Source organism: Tachysurus vachellii, chromosome 4, assembly GCF_030014155.1.
Source record: "Tachysurus vachellii isolate PV-2020 chromosome 4, HZAU_Pvac_v1, whole genome shotgun sequence".
NCBI classification, from domain to species: domain Eukaryota; kingdom Metazoa; phylum Chordata; class Actinopteri; order Siluriformes; family Bagridae; genus Tachysurus; species Tachysurus vachellii.
Window position 1 is genome coordinate 17499696 of NC_083463.1, and position 25734 is coordinate 17525429.

Genomic DNA, 25734 nt, shown 5'->3' on the forward strand with positions numbered 1-25734 from the left:
CAAGGCGCCTACTGTTCCATACTGTTTCTATAGAAGAACTATTCTGTAAATACACATATGACACATATGGATTCTTGCTAAGTGCATGTTGTAGTGAGAGTGAGACCTGTGTAATAAAAAAAATACTTTTAAATGGGTAAACTTGTGCATTTGTGTGTTTGTTTATGTGTATGCAGGGTTGTATTCTTGTGGAGTTAGACCGTGGCCCACGTGGTTTCGGCTTCAGTCTGAGAGGAGGGACAGAGTATAACATGGGCCTGTACATCCTGCGATTAGCTGAAGATGGCCCTGCGCTTCAGGACGGCAGGATTCAGGTCAGTGTACTCAACTCGCTCAGTCAAGACACCTTGGTCTAGCTATCACTTGTTTTCTGATTAACCTGATGCAAATATTTTATATGTATTTGTAACTGGATGCTCAAATGTTCATACATAGCTCTGCATATTTTTCTGACAATATATATATATATATATATATATATATATATATATATATATATATATATATATATATGGTTTCTTCCACATTTTTGAATTCAGTGGAACCTACATCAGCTTAAATGGATAGAATTGCATGAAAATCTTGAAAAAATGAATAGATCAGTAATAAGGACCTACACATGACAGCTGGATAATGTGTTTTTTTTAATCAAAATAATCAGAATCATATTAATACAAGCACATATTAATACACTGCATTTAACTAAATACAGTTGCTATCCACAACATGGCAACAGACTTCTTCATAACTGTCTGTCTGTTATTTTATTGATTAATTCCTGCTCCACATCTTAGATGCACCGTATATGACCACTTACTGTCTAAATGTGCTGAACATGCACATATTCAGTCAATCATTCAATCAGTAACTCAATGAGCAAGAAGGGCAGTCGTCACACTAGTGCAGCAAAAAATCTATTTGTATTCCCAACACATAACCTTTGATTACTGTCTCGTTTCTATGTCTTTATCACATAGACTACCCAGATTTTTATTGTTCATTATTTTTCATGCAGGTTGGAGATCAAATAGTAGAAATAAATGGTGAGCCCACACAGGGTATCAGTCACACCAGAGCCATTGAACTTATCCAGGCTGGAGGAAACAAAGTTCTGCTGCTCCTAAGACCTGGACAGGGGCTTGTGACTGAGACCAGTGAGCCTCTCTCTCTCACACACACACACACACACACACACACACACACACACACACACACACAAGCATACATCTATGATATATGTCTTGTAGAATTTTGAATAATATATGACTATAAAATTCTTTCTTTCTTTCTTTCTTTCTTTCTTTCTTTCTTTCTTTCTTTCTTTCTTTCTTTCTTTCTTTCTTTCTTTCTTTCGTCCTTCCTTCCTTCCCCTCTCGCTCTTTCTAGGCAATATAAGTTCCTCTGCTGTGTGCTACTACCCCCAGGAGCACCATCACTAACAGTTTCTTTTGCTCTGGGCATCCTTTCTCATTTTGGTAATTCTATTTCTTGCATCCTGTCCTCCCTTCATTCACATCTGCTCACACAGCTGCAAAGAGTTGTTCTACCCAAATATCTGTATTCGTTCCATATTTTCTGAAACGAACATCTTGCCACTCTTGCAGTGGTAAATTGGCAAACAACAGATTTGACAATGTCTTCTGTATCACAGTTGTATGGTCTGCAGAATGTTATTTTAAAGGTTAATCATGTGGACAAATATTTATATAATTAGACAAGGATCACATTATTGACATGTTTTATTGCTGCCTTAAGTCAGTCATTATTCATCTTTAGTAAACATTTGATTCTTGCCAAGGTTGCAGTAGATCTAGAGCCTGTCATGGAATGATTGGGTAAGAGCAAATCACAGAACCATCTAGAAACCCATGTTACCATTAACCCCTAGAGTTGATGCAGCAACAATCTTTACTGCATCATTATGACACGACTGTTGCCTTAAACGAATGTTGTTGTCAACTGAGTAGGCAGAAATGTGTGCTGTTCTGTCCATATATTTATTCATTGTCATATTACATAATCAGTGAGCAGATTGTAGGCATATGTGTGCACCTTGTTAGTAAGCTTATGTAAAAAGTCTGCTAGCAGAATTACTGTGAAATCCAAAACCAAACAATCTGTCATATTTTGTTGGAATATCTTCCATTTGGACATTAAGTCTTCTTATATTTGACCTTGTCATATACCACAACAATATTGTAACGCTTTTCATATTTTAGTAAATGTGTGCATTAGATGATGTGTGGTGTTTTCTCACTCCAGGCCCTGAAGCACTAGATGCAGTGGTCTCTTCACCTCTAAACATTCAAGATGACGTTTTCCTCAAAGACCAACTGCCATCTGAAACCTCAGCCTTTTCATTCTCCTCACCTCTTGCTCAGCCTTCCTCACGTCCATTATCCATGAAGACGAGACAGAATAGAGACAGGAGGAATCATTCTTCCCTCTCTCCAAACCCTGCCAAGTCCAGGTCCAGTCTTTATCTTCGTCCAAAAGGCAACGGCAAAGCCAGGAGCACTAAACCTCAAAACTCTGCTTCTCCTTCGACTGAAGAATCAATACGTAACAAGAGAAGTAAGTCTAGAGAAAATAATATTGACTCTGAAAATAAAGAAAAGAAACTTAATGGTCCATCTAATACCAAAGATGATCTACCACACTGCTCACAAGATCCAATCATGCACGAGAAGTCCAGTAAACGCCAACCAAGCTGCACGAAAAGTCACAAAGAGACAAATCAGTCAGGACAGGAAAGGGAGGGCAATGGAGAAGAAAAATGCTCAAAGAGATCATTCCGAAGGGAGGAAAGGAATGATAGTACTAAGAGGGTAGTAAGGGATTGCTCGAGAGGAAGGCAGAGAACCAAGAAGAGAGAGGGCAGAAACAGAAAGAACGCTGAAACAAATGGACGAGATGAGGTGGTGAAGGCTGGGGCAGAGACAGAAGAAGACCTGAAGCCAAGAAGCATGATGAGACAGAACAAGCAACCAGAGGACATGGAGAAAGACCAAGACACCAGCAAATCCACAGTAAAAAAAAGCCCGAGTCATCATAAACATCTAAAAAAAGAGGACAAGTTACAGCAAAGAAAGAGTAAAGGACTACAAAGTAATTCAAAGAGAAATAAACAGGGTAAAGAAACGGATATATGGGTAGATGACATAGTAATACAAAAAGAGGACCATAATGAATGTGAGGATGAGCTGACCATGACACATGCACCAGATCAAAATAACCACTGGACCATACCCAGCTTTGCACGCATTTTAACTCATGAAGAGGTCCTGCAGGATTTGTATGGGTAACTGAAGCATGTACCTCACATTGAAGTGGGAACCGTGGCCTATTTGCTTTCTTCAGAATACTGTTCTGTCAATTTACACTTCAAACCATGTTTACAAAGCTGCCATACCCTTCCCTCTTTTCCCACAGACACTCATCTGAGAGAGTGTACAGTGGGTTTCATTATGCTCCCACTGAGTCCATTATTCGTCTATTTTAATGCACAGGATGGGCAAAAGCAGTATAAATTTAGTTGCTGCTATTATGCACTCATCCCCTCAATGCTGGCGGCAGAGAGGCTTAGACTAGAAAATCTGTTCCTTACAAAACATCTGCTGGGACTATGTGGTCAAGTCAACAGGCCCTCAGTTCTGCCCTAATGTTTCCACACTGACAGCTTTGAAAAATGTGGATTCTCGGCTGTCCATCACAATGCAGTTCATTCATATGCAATGAAAGGGACCATACACCCCCGCCAAACACCAAAATAATGAACACCAACTTTTATGCTTTGAGTTTTATTATATGTCCTCAAGTCATATTGTCCCTACTGAGATTATTGCCTCTATTACTGCATGCAAAAACTGACCTTTCTCCCTCAACCTGCTCTCGTTGCATGCTTTTGAAATATGAGTTTCAACCACAGTTTTAACAAAGAACTTTACATAGAGGGTTGAGGCTAAATTCTGCAGCAAACTAGCTTTAAGGACTTTTCTAGACTGTTCTCTGACACTGACATGCCTAAATTCTTGACCTTCAAATCATATTATTATTGCAAAAGACCAGAAACTTGTGCTTCTTTGCTATTTCTATGAAATGTTAGTTGTGTATAAGCATAGAGACATGTAGCCATATCAACTCACTGAACGTGATGTATACAGTTACGTAAAGTAAGAACTGCGGTAGCTTTTACTTGGTAGCAACTATTTTGACCCATCACAAAAGTAACAGTACATGCAGAAGTGTCTTCAAGTGTCTTGTGATACTGGGTGTCTCATTTTTTTGACTTTTTCTGGACGTCTGTTTTCAGACCTAATGTAAATGCAGGCAGTTGAGTTCCTGAACTAATGGGAAAAAAAAATCATATTTCTAATATATTTTTCAAATGTTTATTATGGTTCACAGTTCTCCAAATATCTCACACATCTGTGTGAATGATAAATATATTCAATACATCAAAATATCAGTCTATAGAGACGTAAAGATTTCTCAAAATAGGAATATTGCAGGCATTGTGTCCAGTGATTTATTATTATTATAAATCTGTTTTCACTTTGACTCATAAGTAAAATGTCGTGTAGCATCATTAAGGGCTGATTTATGACCCTGGATGGATGGATTCATAAGGGGACAGACTTCATCAAAACCAAAGGATTGGTGAACTCTCTGTGTGTGTGTGTGTGTGTGTGTGAGAAAGAGAGAAAGAGAGAGTGAGTGTGTGTGTGTGTGTGTGAGAAAGAGAGTGTGTGTGTGGAAGTGTGTGAGAGAGTGTTTGTGTGAGGAGTGTGTGTGTGTGTGTGTATGTGTGAGAGAGAGAGAGTGTGAGTGTGTGTTTGATAGAGAGTGTAAATGTGTGTGCGTGTGTTTGTGGTGTGTGTGTGTGTAAGTGTGTGATTGTTTGTGTGTGTGTGTGAGAGAGAGTGTTTGTGTGCGTGTGTATGGGTGTGAGGAGGGCATGTGTGTGTGTGAGTGTGAGGAGGGTGTGTGTGAGTGTGTGTGTGTGTGTGTGTGTGTGTGTGTGTGTGTGAGTGTGTGTGTGTGAGTGCGTGTGTGTGTGTGTGTGAGTGAGTGTGTGTGTGTGTGTGTGTGTGTAAGTGTGTGTGTGTGTGAGAGTGAGTGTGTGTCTGTGTGTGAGTGTGTGTGAGTGTGTGTGAGTGTGTGTGTGTGTGTGTGTGTGTGAGTGAGTGTGTGTGTGTGTGTGTGTGTGAGAGAGTGTGTGTGTGTGTGTGTGAGTGAGTGTGTGTGTGAGTGTGTATGTGTGTGTGAGAGAATGTGTGTGAGTGTGTGAGTGTGAGTGAGTGTGTGTATGTGTGTGTGTGTGAGTGTGAGTGAGTGTGTGTGTGTGTGTGAGTGTGTGAGTGTGAGTGAGTGTGTGTATGTGTGTGTGTGTGAGTGTGTGTGTGTGTGTGAGTGTGTGTGTGTGAGTGTGTGTGTGTGTGTGTGTGAGTGTGTGTGTGTGAGTGTGAGTGAGTGTGAGTGAGTGTGTGTGTGAGTGTGAGTGAGTGAGTGTGTGTATGTGTGTGTGTGAGTGTGAGTGAGTGTGTGTGTGTGTGTGTGAGTGTGTGTGTGTGTGTGTGTGTGTGAGTGTGTGTGTGTGAGTGTGTGTGTGAGTGTGTGTGTGTGTGTGTGTGTGTGTGTGTGTGTGTGTGTGCATGTGTGTGTGTGTGTATGCCGTGACTCACCTCAGGTTGTGAACTGATATAGAATTGCTAATGGTCCTGTGTAATATCTTTGATGTATTGAAGCCATTCACTTCCACCAGAGCTCAGGCTGCTCTGATCTGGAACAAACAATGAATCATTGGTCACATCCAGAAAGCATACAGTTCCTTTATTCTTTTATCAGTGACAAATGATCAAGAGTTGTTGCTAGATACAAACAGACTTGCCACCACTTTACGTCAAAAAAGTGAACGACAAGAGAACGGACACTAAAGAAAAAGTCCCTCAAATTTCCAACACCATGCCATTAACTGTGTGCAACCCAGACCTGTTAGTAATGTTATGAAATGAAATGGTGTCCTCTTACATCTTTTCAGCAACAGTTGATGAAATCTGAATGGTCTGTCTATGTGCTCTAAGATGTAAATGTTTATATAATGTACAGCACCTTTATAAATGTGATCTTGTGTGCACTCTCATAAGAAAGAATAGAGATCTGTAAATTGACGTCATTATTTTTGTATTTAAATATTTAAAAAAAAATATTTAAGGTGGATAAAAACAAAATAACATATCCCTGTTCAGGTAATGCACTGTAAAATAAAGTCATTTATTCTCCATGAATTGCCCATTTCCTTAAAAAAGTGTCAATGTTGTTTTCTTATGAAATAAACCTGGTGAGATTTGTCAGTCTGTCTGAGGTGGAATATTAGAAGATGTTTCAAACAGAATCGGATAAAATAATCATTCAAAATATCTAAATTCTCCTTTTTCCAGCAGCTTCAGTATTACAAAAAACATGTGCTGAATGTTGAAGCATGCCAGTGAATGCTTTTCAAATGACTCTCGCTGCATATCTTCTCTGGCAACTGAAGACAAGGTATTTTGGCACATTCTTCTGTTAAGCCTAGTTTAACATTTTAGTTTTGAGCTTATGGACTTAAAAAGTAAAAAAGGATGCATATTTTATTATTGCAGTTTTTATGCATTCAAAGTAATTATGTAAGAATGGAGATAAATCAAGCATCATGGTCTGGAAATACACTGTCTTTTTGTACTCACAGTCATGCAAAGGGCCGTGCAAATGACAACCATATGTTTGAAGACTAGTTCATAACATAACTGTCTGCTTTCCACTATCCCATCACACACTTTTGAGGAGTAGTATTGTACAGTGCAATAAAAATGGCATTGCTGTTTAGCGAATATAAAAGCAGCATGTCACCTAGTGAATAGTTTTGGGTTTCTGGTGCATGTATTTATCAGCAGGAATGCTGTTGTGACTAGCGTTATCTCCTTCCTATCGGCACGTTATGCTAGGTATCCAGAAATGTGCTGCACCGTTATGAAAACCATGTGCATGCTCTCACTTGAACTAATAAAAACAAAAGTAGTCTTGTAACACACATGTTGAGTTTGGCACTGAAGCCTACAGTATATGCATTACATGAATCCACAGCAACTCCTACATTATTATTATAATTTGATTTAGTATTAATTCACTGCTGGTGATTCTGTGATAGCCATGCACATGCGATATATGTTTGCTTCATTTCCTTGCTAACGTTAATATTCCATGATCAGCTCCAAAATTCATTTTTCTGAAAGGTTAAAGAAGACTTCTTATTCCTGTAACACTGAGAGCGCATTGAAGTGGCAGGCAGAATACAGATCTACAGATCCCTGTTAAAATGACAGTTTTTTTTGTGATGTAAAAAATGAAAATAATATAAATAATGTCATAAAATAATGTTAAACATTTTCTCATTATATTTTATTCACAATATGTCAGTTTCAGTGTCATGTGTCAGTTTCCTGAGAGTTTACTTGTGTAACAGCATTGCAGTATTTGCCACACCTGAATTGGTGCAAAGTTTGGTGTAATAGTGAATTGCTATGAAGTGAATAGTAAAATACATTCCCCTCCAAAACTATTAGAAAGGCAAGGCCAATACGTTTGTTTTTGTTTTACATTGAAGACATATAGGTTTGAGATCAACGGATGAATATGTTCTTCAGGAAATGAAAAGGGCTCACACTTTCCCAACTACATCAGACATCCAGAATTTAAAGTATCCTGAAACCTGCCTTACTCCACTTTCCCATGCCACAGCGACTGTCATCACATATAGTAAGGAGATCTGCCAATTCCTGAGGATGTTCTGTGCCAACTGATACAGAGACTGGGCATGATTTATTCAATGGGAACAGTACAACCAAAACAATCTCTTGCACTCTGCTACTAATCTCATTCCATTCCGATGTGTCAGTGGTTATCAGCTCTCTGGATTGTTAACCCAACAACTTTATCGTCTGTACATGACTGACCATGGTGAAGTGAGCAGGTGTGGGGAAACAGCACACCAACACCTCAAACACATTACTCAAGTAACTATGGAATTCACTGACTAATCACAGCAGAGAAACCCCATCTATAAACTGGGCAATCAAGTATGACTGTCAGCCAAGAATATCCAGTGACATCCAAGGGTGCAGGAAGCTGTTGAACTGGTACAACTTACTCTTCAAGATTCTTCAGAGAAACAGTGAGGTAACCTACAAACATGACTTCTCACATCACTGCTAGCTCCTTCTAGCTCCTTCTTTTCTCTTTGGCATCCCTCTCTCCTCTACCCAACCAAAAGGAGGGAAATTTCAGATATCTCATTTAGTGGGAGGTCTATAGACCAAAGGAAAGATGCTGGGATCTCATGTCATTACTGGATTCAGCATCACACTACTTCAACAACTCCCAGATCACAACACTACAAACACGACCTACACAAACTACAACACCCAACAAACATGAACTCATGTCACATCTACAATAACTGTGTCCCAGTATTTACAGACTTTCCAACCACAACAGCACACTAAAGTATATGCTCTGACTTTGATGCTGTGCAAGCATCATGTTTTGTTATTTTGACACTGATTTTCTGATATATTGGAGAGATTGAACAAACATTGGCCATTGCCTAGACAACAGCTTGGAATATCCTGAAAAAGAAAGAAACCTCTGGTGTGTTAACAAGCACACATTGAACAGGGTGGCAAAAGAAAACAATAGCAGTTGATTACAATCTACGTGACAGCTCTGAAGAAAAACACTGGTCAGGGGTAAATATCTAATATTCTGCCTTTTAAAGAAGAAGCAGAAGTACAGAGGCAACACCGCAACATGCAAACAATACATCAGCAGTAAAAATCAGGCCAGATTAAACTTTATAAATAAATACAGAAAGCCACAGGTCCTGGAACCAGGATTGACCAAAGTGTAGAGAAAGAAAGGATCTGCTTAGGATCCAAAACAAATGCTTATTGGATGTAATGTCATGGCTTGGGTTTGCATGTCTCCTTGTAGAACAGGCTTATTAATATTTATTAATTATGTAACTTGTGATGATATCAGCAGAATGAATTCTGAAATCTGACAGAGAAATGCATTCAATCTAGTTAAGATGAACTTCATCATGAAGCAAGACAATGAGCCAAAATGCTCTGGCAACACATCACATTACTTCATCAAGTGGAAGGTTTTAAACTGGCCAAGTCAATCAGCAGAATTTCACCTCCTAAAGAGGAGACTGAAGGAAGGGGGAACCCCTAAGACAAACTGCAACTGAAAGAAGCCAGGGAAACATCACAAAAGAAGAATGTAACAGTTTGGGGACGTCATTAGTTTGCTAGGCTGGGATGTTGCTAGCATGATGCGGTTATTGTAAGCAGAGGATTTGCAACAAAATATTAGGTATTATTTATTTTCATTTATTTTAAGAAAATCTAGGTTAGAGTTTGCTTACCTAGAATACGGCTGGTCTGCTGGCAAAGATTAATGTTTCAAATTGTTTAACACATGTAACAGATATCAGGGAATGAAATTTCAAAAGCTGAAATTCTGTTTTTTCATCTCATATTCATCTTTCAATATGTAACTGGTACTGGAAGATATGAGAACGAGGAAACTGGAGGCAGGCTTCAAGATCACAACTTTCTTTACTTTCACATGTATTTTCATATATCACTTCACTACACACACACACACACCCACACACCCAAACACACATACACACACACACACACACACACCCTTCAGCTCCCATTTTTTAGTACATAGTGGAGTGATGTCATTGCTTATTGCTCTCTGTGTATTACATTTGTTAAATGATAATAAAAATCATTTCCTCACACTGTATGTCACTCTGTATGAGGTGAAGTATTTCAAGTTGTACATAGATCTTAATTTTCCAGCTGTTTCTGTGTTACACTAAAGTAAATGTTTTGGCGATAAATAGCTCAAGTCAATACTTCACAAGTGTTTCAGGCTGGATGCTAGTTTCCACTGGAAACTAAGTACACAGTGGAAAGGTATTTTGGCATTTTCTTCAAGAAGCCTTAAGCTTAAGTTTAACTTTTAGCTTAGAGCTTGTGGACTTGTTTGAACTATGAAGGCAGTTAAGGAAAAAGAGTTGATTAAACATATGAAAATTTAAGCATTACATAACATCTCTATGTAATGTTCATTTTATATTAGAATGGTTATGAAACTGTTGCTAATCATAATAAGAACAAAGTAAAAGCAAATACTAGACATACACAAATAATTATAGCTCAACATCTCAATCATCCTGAATTGAGTTGCTTGCTGCATTTTATATAACATGTTATCCGTGTTACAGAGGAAAATGATTAAATAGACAACAAGTCTCTTGATTAGTAAAGAGGAAATTAAACAAAGAGACATCACACACAAAACTAAGAAGTTCCTTAAACTTAAACTTTTACTGGCCACGAGGGGTCATCACTGAGTGCACTGCCTCTCAGCCCACACACACACTAGATGCATGTATTTGATATTAATCATCATCATCATGCCATCATTTGTTATGAATTATTAATCAAAATGAGTAAAAATTTACTTCACTCAAAAACTTTGAGACAGTGCCATGTACTTGTAAGTCAAAGTCTTATCTAATGTTTCGTCTTATTTAACCTTGCGTCAGTCATTTGGAATGAGTGTTTACACAAAGAGAGTGAAAGACTTAAGGTGGTGATTGCAAGACTACAGAGAGAGTCACCCTAATCTAATTGCTTACGTGTATTGTGCTATGACAGGGACTTGTTGAGAAAGAGGAGTTGACAAACTCTCTTTTTATAGTCACAGTGTGTGTTTATACACTTTGGAGGTGTTGCCATAGTGACTAAAACCACATAATCTGAAGCATGCAGCAACTCCCAGCTATTAGTTACATCAGGTATATTAAAATGGTCTAAGTTTCCAAAATATAATATATGGAACTAGTGATGTCTGGTTTAAATGGACTCTCAGCGCTAAGCCATATTCTTGTTCAGACAAAACATACGTGAATTTAAGGCTTTGTTTTTGTCATCCATATTGTCTTGGTACAGTGAGACAAATACCTTGAATTTGATTTTTAATTATTTCTTTATTTTTGAACCACAAGCGACAGCATCACCATCATCATAAATGCGAATACACAGAATAATTTGAAGTAAAGCCTGAGGTTATTTTCTTTGTGGGCCACAGTCTGTAAATTCACGCAGCCTTTTAACTTAGTAACTAAGAAGATCTATTCAAAACGAAGATTAAAAAATAGGAAGTAGAACAGATGTTTCCAGGGTATCCGTTTTATTCTGTTAGTAGTGCAGTGCTGTTGAAATAAACACAACACACAGTGGAAACGAGGGAGGAACACCCTGAGAATGAATCATGCTTACTCTGAGGTCAATCACAGATGGAGATTTAAAAATGAGAGCTTTTTAATAATTTAGAACATCTGCTATAGCAACCATGTTTTGCTAAATATATACATTGGTATGTTTTGAAAAGAAACTCCACCCAAACAAAATCTCTGCCAGGAATATACCAATGTATCACTGAGTATCGGTCAATACTGTTCCTGCAGTTTATGTCTCTGATCATATGTGATATTTTCTAGTTTGATTCACTGATATAGTTTAAGATTATATGTTGCATCTGCAAACACAAAAGAGATATACATAGAGTAAAAAGAGTAAACATAGAATACAACTCAGCTTCGGTACTTCGAGTTTGTTACTGTGAGTCTTTTTAAAAATCCTTCTTAATAATATTTTTATTGGTATTGCTCTCTTTGTTTAATTTCTTGTCTTATGTGTGAATCCTTTGACGTATATGAATGATCTGTACTTTTTTTCTACAGTTTATTCTCATTGTCTTTTCTCACTGTGGCTCAGTATATGAATAACAAAACAAGGCTTGTCTCCAATAAATGCTGCTGAAATAGTCTGATACTGAACATTTTTTCAATACTGTTTGATCACAAATTTATCACAAAATGTTTTACAAAAAGCTGTAGAAGAACAATGATTTACAATATTGGTAATGACTTACAAGCTTGGTATAAATGTTGTTAAAAGTAAATACTAAAAATAAAAAAAACTAAATAAACTAAAAAAGTAAAAACTAATAAAAAACTAAAAAAGTAAATACTAATTAAAATACTAAATAAACTAAAAAAGGTAAAAAAACTAAATAAAAAACTAAATAAACTAAAAAAATGTAAAACTAAATAAAACACTAAACAAGTAAATACTAAATAATAAAAAAACTAAATAAACTAAAGAGAAATCCTGGTATCTTCACCAGTGCTTGTCCTATGACGTCACTCAGGCTTCAGTTTGAGTCCCACCCTTTCAAATGACCGAGGAAAGCCTCAGTGTGTGAGTGAGTGTGAGTGTGCGTGTGCGTGTGCGTGTGTGTGTGTGTGTGTGAGGGTGTGTGTGAGGGTGCGTGTGTGTGAAAGGGCGGAACAACCCGTCAACATTGAGGCAATTTCTTTATCGGGACATAGTTTACGAGCGGATTACCGCGGACGGTCCGTGTACCATAAGGAACAGGATTATATTTAGCAATTTGTTTGACTAGAATCATTTCTGCGGAAACTTTGTATCGCACTTAGTGTTTAATTTAAGTCGTGAACAGTTCTCGACTATTTATTCCTTTATTTCTTTATTATAAGCATGGAGATGAGCTGGTGGACTTTGCTGTTACTCCTGCTGATGTTTGTGTCCAGAGGAAACACTGGTGAGCTTCATTTTATTAATCAATTCGCTCTTATTGAATTAATGAAGTTATTTATTACAAATACATGAACAATTAAAGCAAAAACGGTTCTTTATAGCAGTTATGTTTGGTAGTTTAGTATGTATATATAACATGGATAAGGGGATTATAGTGTCCTGTTTAATCAAATCTAAGGTATATATTTGGACAAAGCTGCTTTTTTTTGCCTTGTTGTATGTTTGACATGGTGCATGGTACAGTTCATCACCTCTTATTGTCTGAAATTGTACCTAAAAACTAACCTAAAAACAAATTCTATATGCTGTTCACTCATCTGTCGTTAACAAGCCAAGCAACATGAACATATTCAGTGTTCATAAAGGACTCTGGTGTTTCTTATCTACACCAGCTGTAACTAACAGGCACTAGAGACTGTTCTTGGCCTTGAATGTGTTTTGTTTTGATAAACAGGTGAATGCCCTGAACCTGTCCTGGAGGTAAATGTGTTGTTAAGTGACTCTGCTCTTCTGAAAAATACATTTCCTGATGGAACTGTTGTCAGTCTGGAGTGTGCTACTGGTTATTTGGTGGATCAGGGCTCCAACAACATCACATGTGTTAATGGTGAATGGAGCAAACAGGAGCTCACCTGTAAAAGTAAGGAATTTTATTTTCATTCTGTTTCATTCATAATGTGTCAGCTGTGTAAACAAATGCGTCAGTGCCGCCTTTGCTGGACGAGTACGATAAGGTTTGGGTGTAACTATGCTTTGCTATGTTGGGAATAGCAATATAATTACATCTTAAATTTCTGCTGGTGTAAACAGATAACCTTTTTTAAACAGTACTACAAAGTGTACTTTAAACCGTAATTAAACATAGAAATTAGATTAAAGAATTAAACATCAAATTTTACTTGACTTTACTTGATGCCTTTCCAAACAAATAGGTGTGTCATTAATGCAGAGTTGAAAAGCCAGTAATAATGTTGCATTTACATGTTCAGCATTTAGCAGCCGTCTTTTCCAAAATGGCTTAAAGCAGTGCTTTAGGAGTCTATATTAATGAGTACATCAATACTGGATCACTAGGCAACTAAAACTCTAAAATTCTGTTGGGAGATCAGAACACAGCAAGAGGAGCACAATTTTGTTCTGGTTTATGCATTATAAATAGCAGATAATAAATAAATAAACACCACTTCTACTGTGTTATATCATCCTATTAGAAAATCGTAGAAGTTGCAGGAGATAATGTGACGTAGCAAAAGCTTATATATTGGATTACCATTACCAAATCAGTACAATGATTTTTTTCTAAATATTAAATATGGTAAATCAGCCCATTTTGATCTATAGCTTTAAATATTTCTTTCAGAAAAAGACTGCGGTCCTCCCACACCATCCCCCAATATGAAATTTAACATCCCAAATGGAACATTGTTTGGTGTATACATCAGAGTATACTGTGACCGCGGGTGAGTGTTTTCTTATTTTACTATCTTCAAGATAACATAATTATGTAAAATGGAAAAAACATTCACAGTATCCTGGTTTCAACATGTGTAAATTGATACTTTCCAGGTATTACCTAAAAGGCTCCAGCAATAAGCAGTGTCTATCACATGGCTGGACTGGAAGGTCAAGGTGTCTGTGTAGGTTCACGATGCTCCATCCAAGTCAACTGTATATAGGAAAAGATTTTACTGCATGTGCTGAAATAGCCTTTAGACTATGACTGACATTTTGTTTTTCTTTTGTAGTGGTAACCTGTGAGAAGCCTCCTGAGATCCCTCATTCTGTCATAGTCAGTAATCATAACAAGGGAACCACTGAATTTGGAGATGTCATTGAATACCGCTGTGAACACAACTACACTCTTGTTGGCAATAAATCAGTTGTTTGTCAGGAAAATGGGAAATACAGTTCACTTCCACAGTGCAAAGGTAAAAGTTCATTTTGTTTTCACTTTAGTTCTTGTCAAGACAAATGTCTAAGAAAGATAACAAGAATCAGAGTAACATGTTCTAATATATCAGAGTGAAAGCCGACTATTCCACTATACCACTGCTATAAAATAACATTCCTGCTTAGGCATTATAAATGTGAGATTCATATGTAATAGTTTGTGATTCCTGGTGCAGCTATTATCAGTAGGAGTGCAGTTGTGACTATTACTCTGCTCTCCTGATATGTTCACATTTACACAGTAACTCCTACATTGGTTAATCTGATTTAGTTTTAATTCAGCTCTGGGGATTCTGTGCTAGCTATGAACCTGATGCTATACATCGACCTACTAGTATTGATTTCCCATTATCAGGACAGCTTATGCATTTTATGTTCAGGGCACAGCTTCACAGATTCACTTTGCTGAACAGATTTAAAAAAAACTCTTCTGCAATCATAAGATTATATTTGAGTGTCAGTAAGAACAGAAAATGAAGGGCATGAACAAGAGTATAACAAGAAGTGGGCTGAGACAAGGGTTAGCATTTACAACAGATTTTTATTTGCACAATTTATTGTTGCTTTAAGATGTGAAATATATAAATGAAGTAGAATATTATACAAGCATGTTGCTACTTAAGCAGCTGACAATGATTAAAGTTCAGGTTAGCTTGGACATTCTGAAATATACAATAGTTGTGACATTTATGTTTGTGGTGTTTTTAGCCGGATAATAAACAAATAATATTGTTTCAATAATTGCTGAATTCAGTGTGCATGATACCCTAGGTTATGTGGTATATTTTTTTACCCTTATAAGCTTGTTCTTCACAGTATTTCAGTTTTGGAACAGAACAGATGCTGTGTTAAATTTCAGTTGACCAGAATCTTATTTATTCTAATAATTGTGCATGTGGACATGTTGGTCTCAGTTTTTTTGAGTTGGGCTCTTGTTCTGAAAGTGTAACTCAGTGTAATATTTAACCAGCCACAAATTGGTTAACTGTCTCTGGCAGTTTGCTGTCTTACTCATCTGTCACAAAGTTAACGAGCCAAGCAACATGAAAATACTGTATTCAGTGTTCCCAAGCGACTGATGTTACGCTTCCAGTTTCTTATCTACACCAGCTGTAACTAACAGGCACTAGAGACTGTTCTTGACATTGAATGTGTTTTGTTTTGTTAAACAGGTGAATGTCCTGAACCTTTCCTGGAGGGAAATGTGGTGTTAAGTGACTCTGCTCTTCTGAAAAATACATTTCCTGATGGAACTGTAGTCAGTCTGGAGTGTGCTACTGGTTATGAGGTGGATCAGGGCTCCAACAACATCACATGTGTTAATGGTGAATGGAGCAAACAGGAGCTCACCTGTAAAAGTAAGGAATTTTATTTTCATTCTGTTTCATTCATAATGTGTCAGTAGGAGCACAGAATACATACATTGTCTTTCAGAAAAAGACTGTGGTCCCCCTAAACCAACTCTATCCAAGTCATCTGTATATAGCCAAATATTTTACTGCATGTGCTGAAATAACCTTTAGACTATGACTGACCTTTTGTTTTTCTTTTGTAGTGGTAACCTGTGGGAAGCATCCTGAGATCCCTCATTCTGTCATAGTCAGTAATAATAACAAGGGAACAATTGAATTTGGAGATGTCATTGAATATCGCTGTGAACACAACTACACTCTTGTTGGCAATAAATCAGTTGTTTGTGAGGAAAATGGGAAATACAGTTCACTTCCACAGTGCAAAGGTAAAAGTTCATTTTGTTTTCACTTTAGTTTTTGTTAAGACAAATGTCTAAGAAGGATAACAAGAATCAGAGTAACATGTTGGTTGGCTGTATCTGTGTATCTGGGAGGAAAGGCATTTACTGTATTCTGGAAAAGTGGATTATATTAGCAGAGTGAAAGCCGACTATTCCACTATACCACTGCTCTAAAATAACATTCCTGCTTAGGCATTATAAATGTGAGATTCATATGTAATAGTTTGTGATTCCTGGTGCAGCTATTATCAGTAGGAGTGCAGTTGTGACTATTTGTTCTCCTGATATGTTCACATTTACACAGTAACTCCTACATTGGTTAATCTGATTTAGTTTTAATTCAGCTCTGGGGATTCTGTGCTAGCTATGAACCTGATGCTATACATCGACCTACTAGTATTGATTTCCCATTATCAGGACAGCTTATGTATTTTATGTTCAGGGCACAGCTTCACAGATTCACTTTGCTGAACAGATTAAAAAAAAACTCTTCTGCAATCATAAGATTATATTTGAGTGTCAGTAAAAACAGAAAATGAAGGGCATGAACAAGAGTATAACAAGAAGTGGGCTGAGACAAGGGTTAGCATTTACAACAGATTTTTATATGCACAATTTATAGTTGCTTTAAGATGTGAAATATATAAATGAAGTAGAATATTATACAAGCATGTTGTTACTTAAGAAGCTGACAATGATTAAAGTTCAGGTTAGCTTGGACATTCTGAAATATACAATAGTTGTGACATTTATGTTTGTGGTGTTTTTAGCCGGATAATAAACAAATAATATTGTTTCAATAATTGCTGAATTCAGTGTGCATGATAACCTAGGTTATGTGGTTTATTTTTTTACCCTTATAAGCTTGTTCTTCACAGTATTTCAGTTTTGGAACAGAACAGATGCTGTGTTAAATTTCAATTGACCAGAATCTTATTTATTCTAATAATTGTGCATGTGGACATGTTGGTCTCAGTTTTATTGAGTTGGGCTCTTGTTCTGAAAGTGTAACTCAGTGTAATATTTAACCAGCCACAAATTGGTTAACTGTCTCTGCCAGTTTGCTGTCTTACTCATCTGTCACAAAGTTAACGAGCCAAGCAACATGAAAATACTGTATTCAGTGTTCCCAAGCGACTGATGTTACGCTTCCAGTTTCTTATCTACACCAGCTGTAACTAACAGGCACTAGAGACTGTTCTTGACATTGAATGTGTTTTGTTTTGTTAAACAGGTGAATGTCCTGAACCTTTCCTGGAGGGAAATGTGGTGTTAAGTGACTCTGCTCTTCTGAAAAATACATTTCCTGATGGAACTGTAGTCAGTCTGGAGTGTGCTACTGGTTATGTGGTGGATCAGGGCTCCAACAACATCACATGTGTTAATGGTGAATGGAGCAAACAGGAGCTCACCTGTAAAAGTAAGGAATTTTATTTTCATTCTGTTTCATTCATAATGTGTCAGTAGGAGCACAGAATACATACATTGTCTTTCAGAAAAAGACTGTGGTCCCCCTAAACCAACTCTATCCAAGTCATCTGTATATAGCCAAATATTTTACTGCATGTGCTGAAATAACCTTTAGACTATGACTGACCTTTTGTTTTTCTTTTGTAGTGGTAACCTGTGGGAAGCATCCTGAGATCCCTCATTCTGTCATAGTCAGTAATAATAACAAGGGAACAATTGAATTTGGAGATGTCATTGAATATCACTGTGAACACAACTACACTCTTGTTGGCAATAAATCAGTTGTTTGTGAGGAAAATGGGAAATACAGTTCACTTCCACAGTGCAAAGGTAAAAGTTCATTATGTTTTCACTTTAGTTTTTGTTAAGACAAATGTCTAAGAAGGATAACAAGAATCAGAGTAACATGTTGGTTGGCTGTATCTGTGTGTATCTGGGAGGAAAGGCATTTACTGTATTCTGGAAAAGTGGATTATATTAGCAGAGTGAAAGCCGACTATTCCACTATACCACTGCTATAAAATAACATTCCTGCTTAGGCATTATAAATGTGAGATTCATATGTAATAGTTTGTGATTCCTGGTGCAGCTATTATCAGTAGGAGTGCAGTTGTGACTATTTGTTCTCCTGATATGTTCACATTTACACAGTAACTCCTACATTGGTTAATCTGATTTAGTTTTAATTCAGCTCTGGGGATTCTGTGCTAGCTATGAACCTGATGCTATACATCGACCTACTAGTATTGATTTCCCATTATCAGGACAGCTTATGCATTTTATGTTCAGGGCACAGCTTCACAGATTCACTTTGCTGAACAGATTAAAAAAAACTCTTCTGCAATCATAAGATTATATTTGAGTGTCAGTAAAAACAGAAAATGAAGGGCATGAACAAGAGTATAACAAGAAGTGGGCTGAGACAAGGGTTAGCATTTACAACAGATTTTTATATGCACAATTTATAGTTGCTTTAAGATGTGAAATATATAAATGAAGTAGAATATTATACAAGCATGTTGTTACTTAAGAAGCTGACAATGATTAAAGTTCAGGTTAGCTTGGACATTCTGAAATATACAATAGTTGTGACATTTATGTTTGTGGTGTTTTTAGCCGGATAATAAACAAATAATATTGTTTCAATAATTGCTGAATTCAGTGTGCATGATACCCTAGGTTATGTGGTTTATTTTTTTACCCTTATAAGCTTGTTCTTCACAGTATTTCAGTTTTGGAACAGAACAGATGCTGTGTTAAATTTCAGTTGACCAGAATCTTATTTATTCTAATAATTGTGCATGTGGACATGTTGGTCTCAGTTTTTTTGAGTTGGGCTCTTGTTCTGAAAGTGTAACTCAGTGTAATATTTAACCAGCCACAAATTGGTTAACTGTCTCTGCCAGTTTGCTGTCTTACTCATCTGTCACAAAGTTAACGAGCCAAGCAACATGAAAATACTGTATTCAGTGTTCCCAAGCGACTGATGTTACGCTTCCAGTTTCTTAACTACACCAGCTGTAACTAACAGGCCATAGAGACTGTTCTTGACATTGAATGTGTTTTGTTTTGTTAAACAGGTGAATGTCCTGAAACATTCCTGGAGGGAAATGTGGTGTTAAGTGACTCTGCTCCTCTGAAAAATACATTTCCTGATGGAACTGTAGTCAGTCTGGAGTGTGCTACTGGTTATGTGGTGGATCAGGGCTCCAACAACATCACATGTGTTAATGGTGAATGGAGCAAACAGGAGCTCACCTGTAAAAGTAAGGAATTTTATTTTCATTCTGTTTCATTCATAATGTGTCAGTAGGAGCACAGAATACATACATTGTCTTTCAGAAAAAGACTGTGGTCCTCTAAACCAATTCCATCCAAGTCAACCGTATATAGCCAAATATTTTACTGCATGTGCTGGAATAACCTTTAGACTATGACTGACATTTTGTATTTCGTATTTAACCTGTGGGAAGCATCCTGAGATCCCTCATTCTGTCATAGTCAGTAATCATAACAAGGAGATCATTGAAATTGAAGATGTCATTAAATACCTTGTTTTCACTTTAGTTCTTGTCAAGACAAATGTCTAAGAAGGATAACAAGAATCAGAGTATAAGATGATGATTGGCTGTGTTTTGTTTGTGTATCTGAGAGGAAAGGCCACTATCTCTATACCTATACCACTGCAAGGACAAAACTCTCTTGTATAGCTGTTATAAATGCATGATACATTGATAATAGTGTTCCTGGTGCAGGTATTATTTCACTTTGCTCTGGTGAAAGGTCCACATTTCCATAGAAACTCCTACATTGGCTAGTCTCATTCAGTTTTACATCAGCTGGTGATATTCATCTGATGCTGTGTTCTGCTCTGCTTGCTGATGTTGACTTTACATGATCGGGACTCCTTGTCTGTGTGCCAAAGTACAGAATGAAGGGCATGCCCAGATCTGTGTCTAACATTAGTGACTATGATAAGGGTTATCATTTATAGCAAATTTATAAAGAAATACAGTTTGTAGGTTTAATAAGTTATCAGGCAGCAGAGACACTGACAGTTGCAGGTTAAGTTTCTTTATTATTGCAGAGACAAACATATCCTAAGTGAGAAGGTCAGGGTCAACAAACAGGGATGTGCAAACAGTTTATTTGGCAAGAGACAAAGACATAACCAGAACCATATCCATAACCATTAACAAAATAGCATAAAGATTATGTTTGGTATTGACAAGTACATGACACTGAGCATATACTTTGCAAATTGAAAGTCCATATATTTTGTAATAGTGACTATGTAACTAAGTCTAGGTGTGTGTAGTCAGAGTGACGATAAATGTGAATGTGAGAAAGTTGGTGATGTCATGTTGTAGTCCTGTGTGACCATGATTGTAAGCCATGTTGTACTCAGGGAGTTGTGGTCAGTGGCCATATTTGTAGGCTACTCTGTGTTTTGTGACCGTGACTGCAACATGACATCCTTTATCTGGTTTTCTATGTCTGGCACTATGCATGATATACAATATAATATTTTTTCAGCTATTTACATATACTGTATGAGATCAGAAGTTTAATTTGAATTCATTATAATTCAGTTATATTTCTACTGCAATATGACACATCTAGCTGTGTTAAACAACTTAAAACATGGCCACTTATGTACTAACAATTAGACATCAAACAGATCAGCCAAGGAAAACAGCAGATGATGACGGAACCATTGTGTGAGCTGTGATAAAACAACTGTGACATTACCAACAAAGACAATCACAATCAAACTGTTCGTAGAAGACCTTAGAAGAAATTTAGAGGCCATACAAGAAGATGCAAACCACTCATCAACAGTAATGCGGAGCCACAGAAAATCGAAAGTGAAGAATTGGCCAAAGTGTTTAGAAAAAAATGATCTGCTCTAGATCTTAAACATACATGTGAAGCATCGTGGAATATGGTAGTGCCATAGCTTGCATGGCTGTTCTGGAACTGGCTCACTGATGATGGTGGTAACAGCAGAATAAATTGAGCAGTCTAGAGAAGCATTCTGTCTACCAGTTTACAGAGAAATGCATCTAATTGGGAATAACATAAAAATGAAAGGAGCCAATGAGCCTATCCACACTGGCAATACAACACAGCAGTTCACCAGAGGAAGGCTTTAGACTGGCCAAGACAATCACCAGACTGTAATTGAGCATCTAGCTGAGCAGCATTTCACCTTCTGCAGGGAAGACTGAATGGAGAAACCCCCCCAAAACAATCAATATCTGAAAGCCAGGAAAAGCATCACAAAAGAAGTATGCAACAGTTTGGTGATGTCAGTGGGCCCTGACTTGATGGTTATTGCAAGCAAAAAATATGCAAAGTGGTATCATACTTTTGCTCACATAAAAATTGCGTGGTCTGACACCAAATATGCCATGTTCTAAATTGTTTAACGCAGATAGATGAAATTTTTATCTGTGGTCTTATTCAGTATAATAATAATGATGATAATAATAATAATAATAATAATAATAATAATAATAATAACAAAATGTATTATTATTATTATTATTATTATTATTATTGTTAGATATAGTATATAGTGCTATACCATATATATTAATTATTATTGTATTTCTTTTTCAGGAACTTTGATAAGTTTCATTGCGTTTGATAAGTTTCATTACATTGGTTTTGTTGTCCTTGTAGCCGGTGAGTTTCTTTTCTTTTATCTTTCTTCAAATATTGTCTAAGTAATGTGTGTACAACAATTAAAGACAAATGTTCAAAAATTAATACTTCATAAAATGTTTTGTCCCTCTGTAAAACATGATAGCTGCATTAAGCTATGTGAACTTACTTCTTCTTCTGGCTGTTTGGGTTTTGAACTCATGTTTTCAAAATGGATTCAAAAATTAAAATGGTCCATTGTTTTGATTACTTGTGATTTGAAAGAAAGATTATCTTAAATTTAAGTTTTGAAGAAAGCAGGTGAATCTTCGTTTCCAAGTTTAGCTATCTTGAAATATCTTACAGTATACAGGACGAATTGTCTCATTATTATGGTTCAGGAAGTATAATCAGGAAACAGGAATATTGCAGTCTATATTCACTAGTATATTTTGTAAAGATCTAGGTAATTTTGGTGTAGGTTTTTGAGAATAAATGGAGATGAATTGATCCTTCTTATTAGTTCTAGTACATTCTCGCTGTGACGGCCTAATTTTAGTCTTTAGACTCTATTTTGTAACAGTAAGCAGTAGGAAACTGTATCGTACTAAGTGTCATCTTTCAGGGTTTTTGGGCCACTCTTTTCCCATTTTACTCGCCATGTGTGGAGGAACAGTGTGCTCATTGTGCTCATTAGTAGTGCTCAACTACTAATGTATATTTTGTATCATTACCTTGGTTATGGTAATGGATGATGCTGGTTTTACAGATGTGCAACTTCATATTAATACCACAGGAAAAATAGGCATGGAACAGAGCTTCTAGAGACTGAGAGCAAATGACAAATATAATGACAATTTGTTTGCAAAAATTGTTTATTTAAAGTTTTCCTTAGGGATGTAAATGAATTTGATGCATGTCACTTTTTTCACAGCTGTTGTCCTATGCATATATTTTCTTGCAAAATCTTTGCAGAAACGAAAAGGGTAAGCATGTCATTTATCACGTCTTTTATAATAACTAGCATGCTGAATTAGATAGCACACTAAGGTTCTGCATGAGTAGTGCGACTGCCCATCAAACTATAGTCACACTTGCTGAATTTTTCTATTCTTTTCTTATTTCAAAATTGTCTTAGAATTTGAGCTAAAATAGTTCAGATTATATGTGAGTCCTGCTTAATGATTGAAAAAAGCTGGACAAGCATTACTGAGCCTGGGTTATTCAATCAGACACACAGACAGCCACATCTTGTTTGAATTCTTTTTAGGGTTCTCACATTACTGTATAATGTTTCAGAAAGTGGAAAATAACAGGAAAGGCAGAACAGAGAAGGAAAGGTTAGACTTTTTGCGTTTCCTGATTTTCAGGATGTGGGAAGCCCCACATTTTATTTGCCAGAGAAGGATATAAATGTTTCAAATGGTATATGTATGTGCATATACATGTCAGCTGAATGCTGAAAATGAACTTGTATTCATTACTACATCAAACAGATAAGGAATGTAATTTCCACTAAGCTTAAATGGTTCTATGTCATGAAGCTTGACTGTACTGTGATTCATCAGCCAGTCCAGAGCAGTTCATATTCTATATCACATAGTACTTGTATAAGATTCTAGTTATGTACTCCTAAACAGTTTGGGACTTCTTACAACAATGTATATAGTAAAAAAATGTTGTAGATGAAGCTTTATGCCAGATTCAGATTAATTGTCAGTTACATAAAAAAAGTTTGCAGTGAAGACAGCTGACTGACTAACCCCCAGACGACATGTGCAAGACTATGAAATATAGACATGAGGTCACGCGTACTGAACGTGTTCTATGATATGAACAGTATTATGAAACTGCTTTGTTTAACTGCTTCAATCATATTAAAACAATGCTGTTCATAAAGCAGACAGTTCTGAATTGGTTCATACTAAATACTAAAACATGGCAAGTGGATAATGTTGATTGTATCTCATTATCTGGTGATGGCATATAGATCATATAACACCGGGGAAGCAAGGAGGACAAAAGATCCATTGAAGCTAAAAGACACCTTCACTTTTTACTAATTTCAGGTACCTACAAAGATCTATAAACTGACTGAAACTACTTTCATTCTTCTTCTTCTTCTGATAGTTTCTTTAATTTAGAGTTTTCCATAACCTAATATGCTTGTGTTATAATATAGTAGTTTAATTAATTAATAACAGTAACAACATTTCTAGCATGTCCTAGTTCTGCTGTAAAATGATGATAAATCATGTATGCTGTAGTAAGATGACTGCCTAAGCTTGTGTTTTCTTCTTCCTCCCAAACACAGATCCCCTAATCGCACTTCTCCTGTCTGCCAATCCAATTCTGATCCATGCAGTGTTCAAGAGCACAGTATTACCTCATGACCGGAAATATTTTTTTTTGCACATTGATATTATCATCATCTCCTCTATGAGTTGATTTCTTGTTCCATTTTTTCAAAGTCTAAAATTCTGCATCCTGGAAATCCCCACACTTAATACCAGCCATTCCTTCAAACAGAGCTCACCTAATGTTCAGCGAAAACTTTCTCTCAGAAATTCTATCTAAGGTTTGGTCTTCCAGAACAGAAACAGGAACTCAGATGGTTCTAGGTTGTCCTAAAGTGGTCCTGTCTCAGGTCAGACTACAATCCTGAGACAAACCAAAATTAATCTGTCACACTGTGCTCTTTTTCACAAGTGAACATGGAAACAGAAAATCTTTTATTCAGACCCTCATGTAGAAACAAACTCAATTGCACTGACGTCAAGGCCTGCTTTGTGAGGAAGCCATTGATTATTTTTGCCTGAACAATGGCAATGCGTTAAACATCAGACTTGTTTAAGATTCTAAATGCTTAATATTTTAAAGAAAATCAATAGCACTACTCTTTCAGATGTGTGTTGTTTAGTCTAGCTGATGGTGTGCAGACTATAGAGCAAATATATTACAAGATGAAGTTTTAAAGCACTTTAAAGATCACTTGTGGCTGATTAATGAATTGTTTGAATATGTTTATGTAAATAATCATGTAAATATGTTTTTTATTAATACAACTATTAAAAACTTATTTATGGAACTACTTTAAAAGTTGGTCAAGAAAAGTTTTTTTTTACTGTAGTTGTACTGAGTTCAGTGCTTTAGTGAGGTTACCTGTTGTTGTAAATGTAACTTAATTATCCAGTTTGTTCCTGTTATTCTCAGTGTGAGTGATCTCAGCTATGTTTATCAGTTTTAGGCGTGCCTAAAAGGATCTGTTATCTGAGATAAATGTTTTTATTTGACCAAACTCACAGGATTCCATTATTCCCCTGCTGCATTTTGTCTCGGAGATGAAAGACGCATTGGGAGTTGAAAGGAGATACAGTATGACATATTTCTGGGACTTGAGATGCTAGATATGTTAAACTTGAGTCCTAATTTCAATCAAATCCTAGAAACAGATAAGATCCTAGAGGCATCTGGGGAAAAAGCGATTGAGATTTATTTTTTAAATCTTGGTCTGGTCTTATGACTGACATTACAGATCTCAACATATGCCATTAGCTGGGATTATGTTTAGAGTACTTTGTTAAAAATCTGGCAGTGACATTAACAAAAAAAATCACACTTTGCACATTTTAGCATATTTAATATTGTAGCAAGTAATCATCAGAA

At 36.6% G+C, this 25734-nt stretch overlaps 2 protein-coding genes across 4 annotated transcripts in view; both read left to right on the forward strand.

Annotated features, from left to right (window-relative positions):
- Nucleotides 1-4254, forward strand: part of LOC132844556 (membrane-associated guanylate kinase, WW and PDZ domain-containing protein 3) — a 104149-nt gene extending 99895 nt beyond the window's left edge. For all 3 annotated transcript variants that reach the window (XM_060868113.1, XM_060868114.1, XM_060868115.1), the window contains exons 20-22: nt 177-314; nt 1016-1154; nt 2263-4254. In XM_060868113.1, the coding sequence (XP_060724096.1) occupies nt 177-314; nt 1016-1154; nt 2263-3305 (1320 nt within the window). In that variant the 3' untranslated portion in view covers nt 3306-4254. The remainder of the gene's footprint in view (nt 1-176; nt 315-1015; nt 1155-2262) is intronic.
- An 8178-nt stretch (nt 4255-12432) lies between these two features.
- Nucleotides 12433-25167, forward strand: im:7151449 (complement factor H). Its single transcript, XM_060868119.1, has 14 exons — nt 12433-12750; nt 13201-13386; nt 14107-14206; nt 14313-14383; nt 14492-14674; nt 15869-16054; nt 16252-16434; nt 17684-17869; nt 18067-18249; nt 19500-19685; nt 22045-22110; nt 23003-23054; nt 24059-24137; nt 24383-25167. The coding sequence occupies exons 1-13, from the start codon at nt 12687-12689 to the stop codon at nt 24129-24131; spliced, it is 1719 nt and encodes a 572-aa protein (XP_060724102.1). The 5' UTR covers nt 12433-12686; the 3' UTR covers nt 24132-24137; nt 24383-25167.
- Nucleotides 25168-25734: the final 567 nt, after the last annotated feature.

Bases quoted from the DNA above. Each gene is read 5' to 3' on its own strand.
- im:7151449 (XM_060868119.1), top strand. From the start codon at position 12,687: ATGGAGATGAGCTGGTGGACTTTGCTGTTACTCCTGCTGATGTTTGTG. The intron at 12,751-13,200 runs GTGAGCTTCATT...TTTGATAAACAG, and splicing joins TGTGTCCAGAGGAAACACTG to GTGAATGCCCTGAACCTGTC. The intron at 22,111-23,002 runs GTGAGTTTCTTT...CTTTTTTCACAG, and splicing joins TTTTGTTGTCCTTGTAGCCG to CTGTTGTCCTATGCATATAT.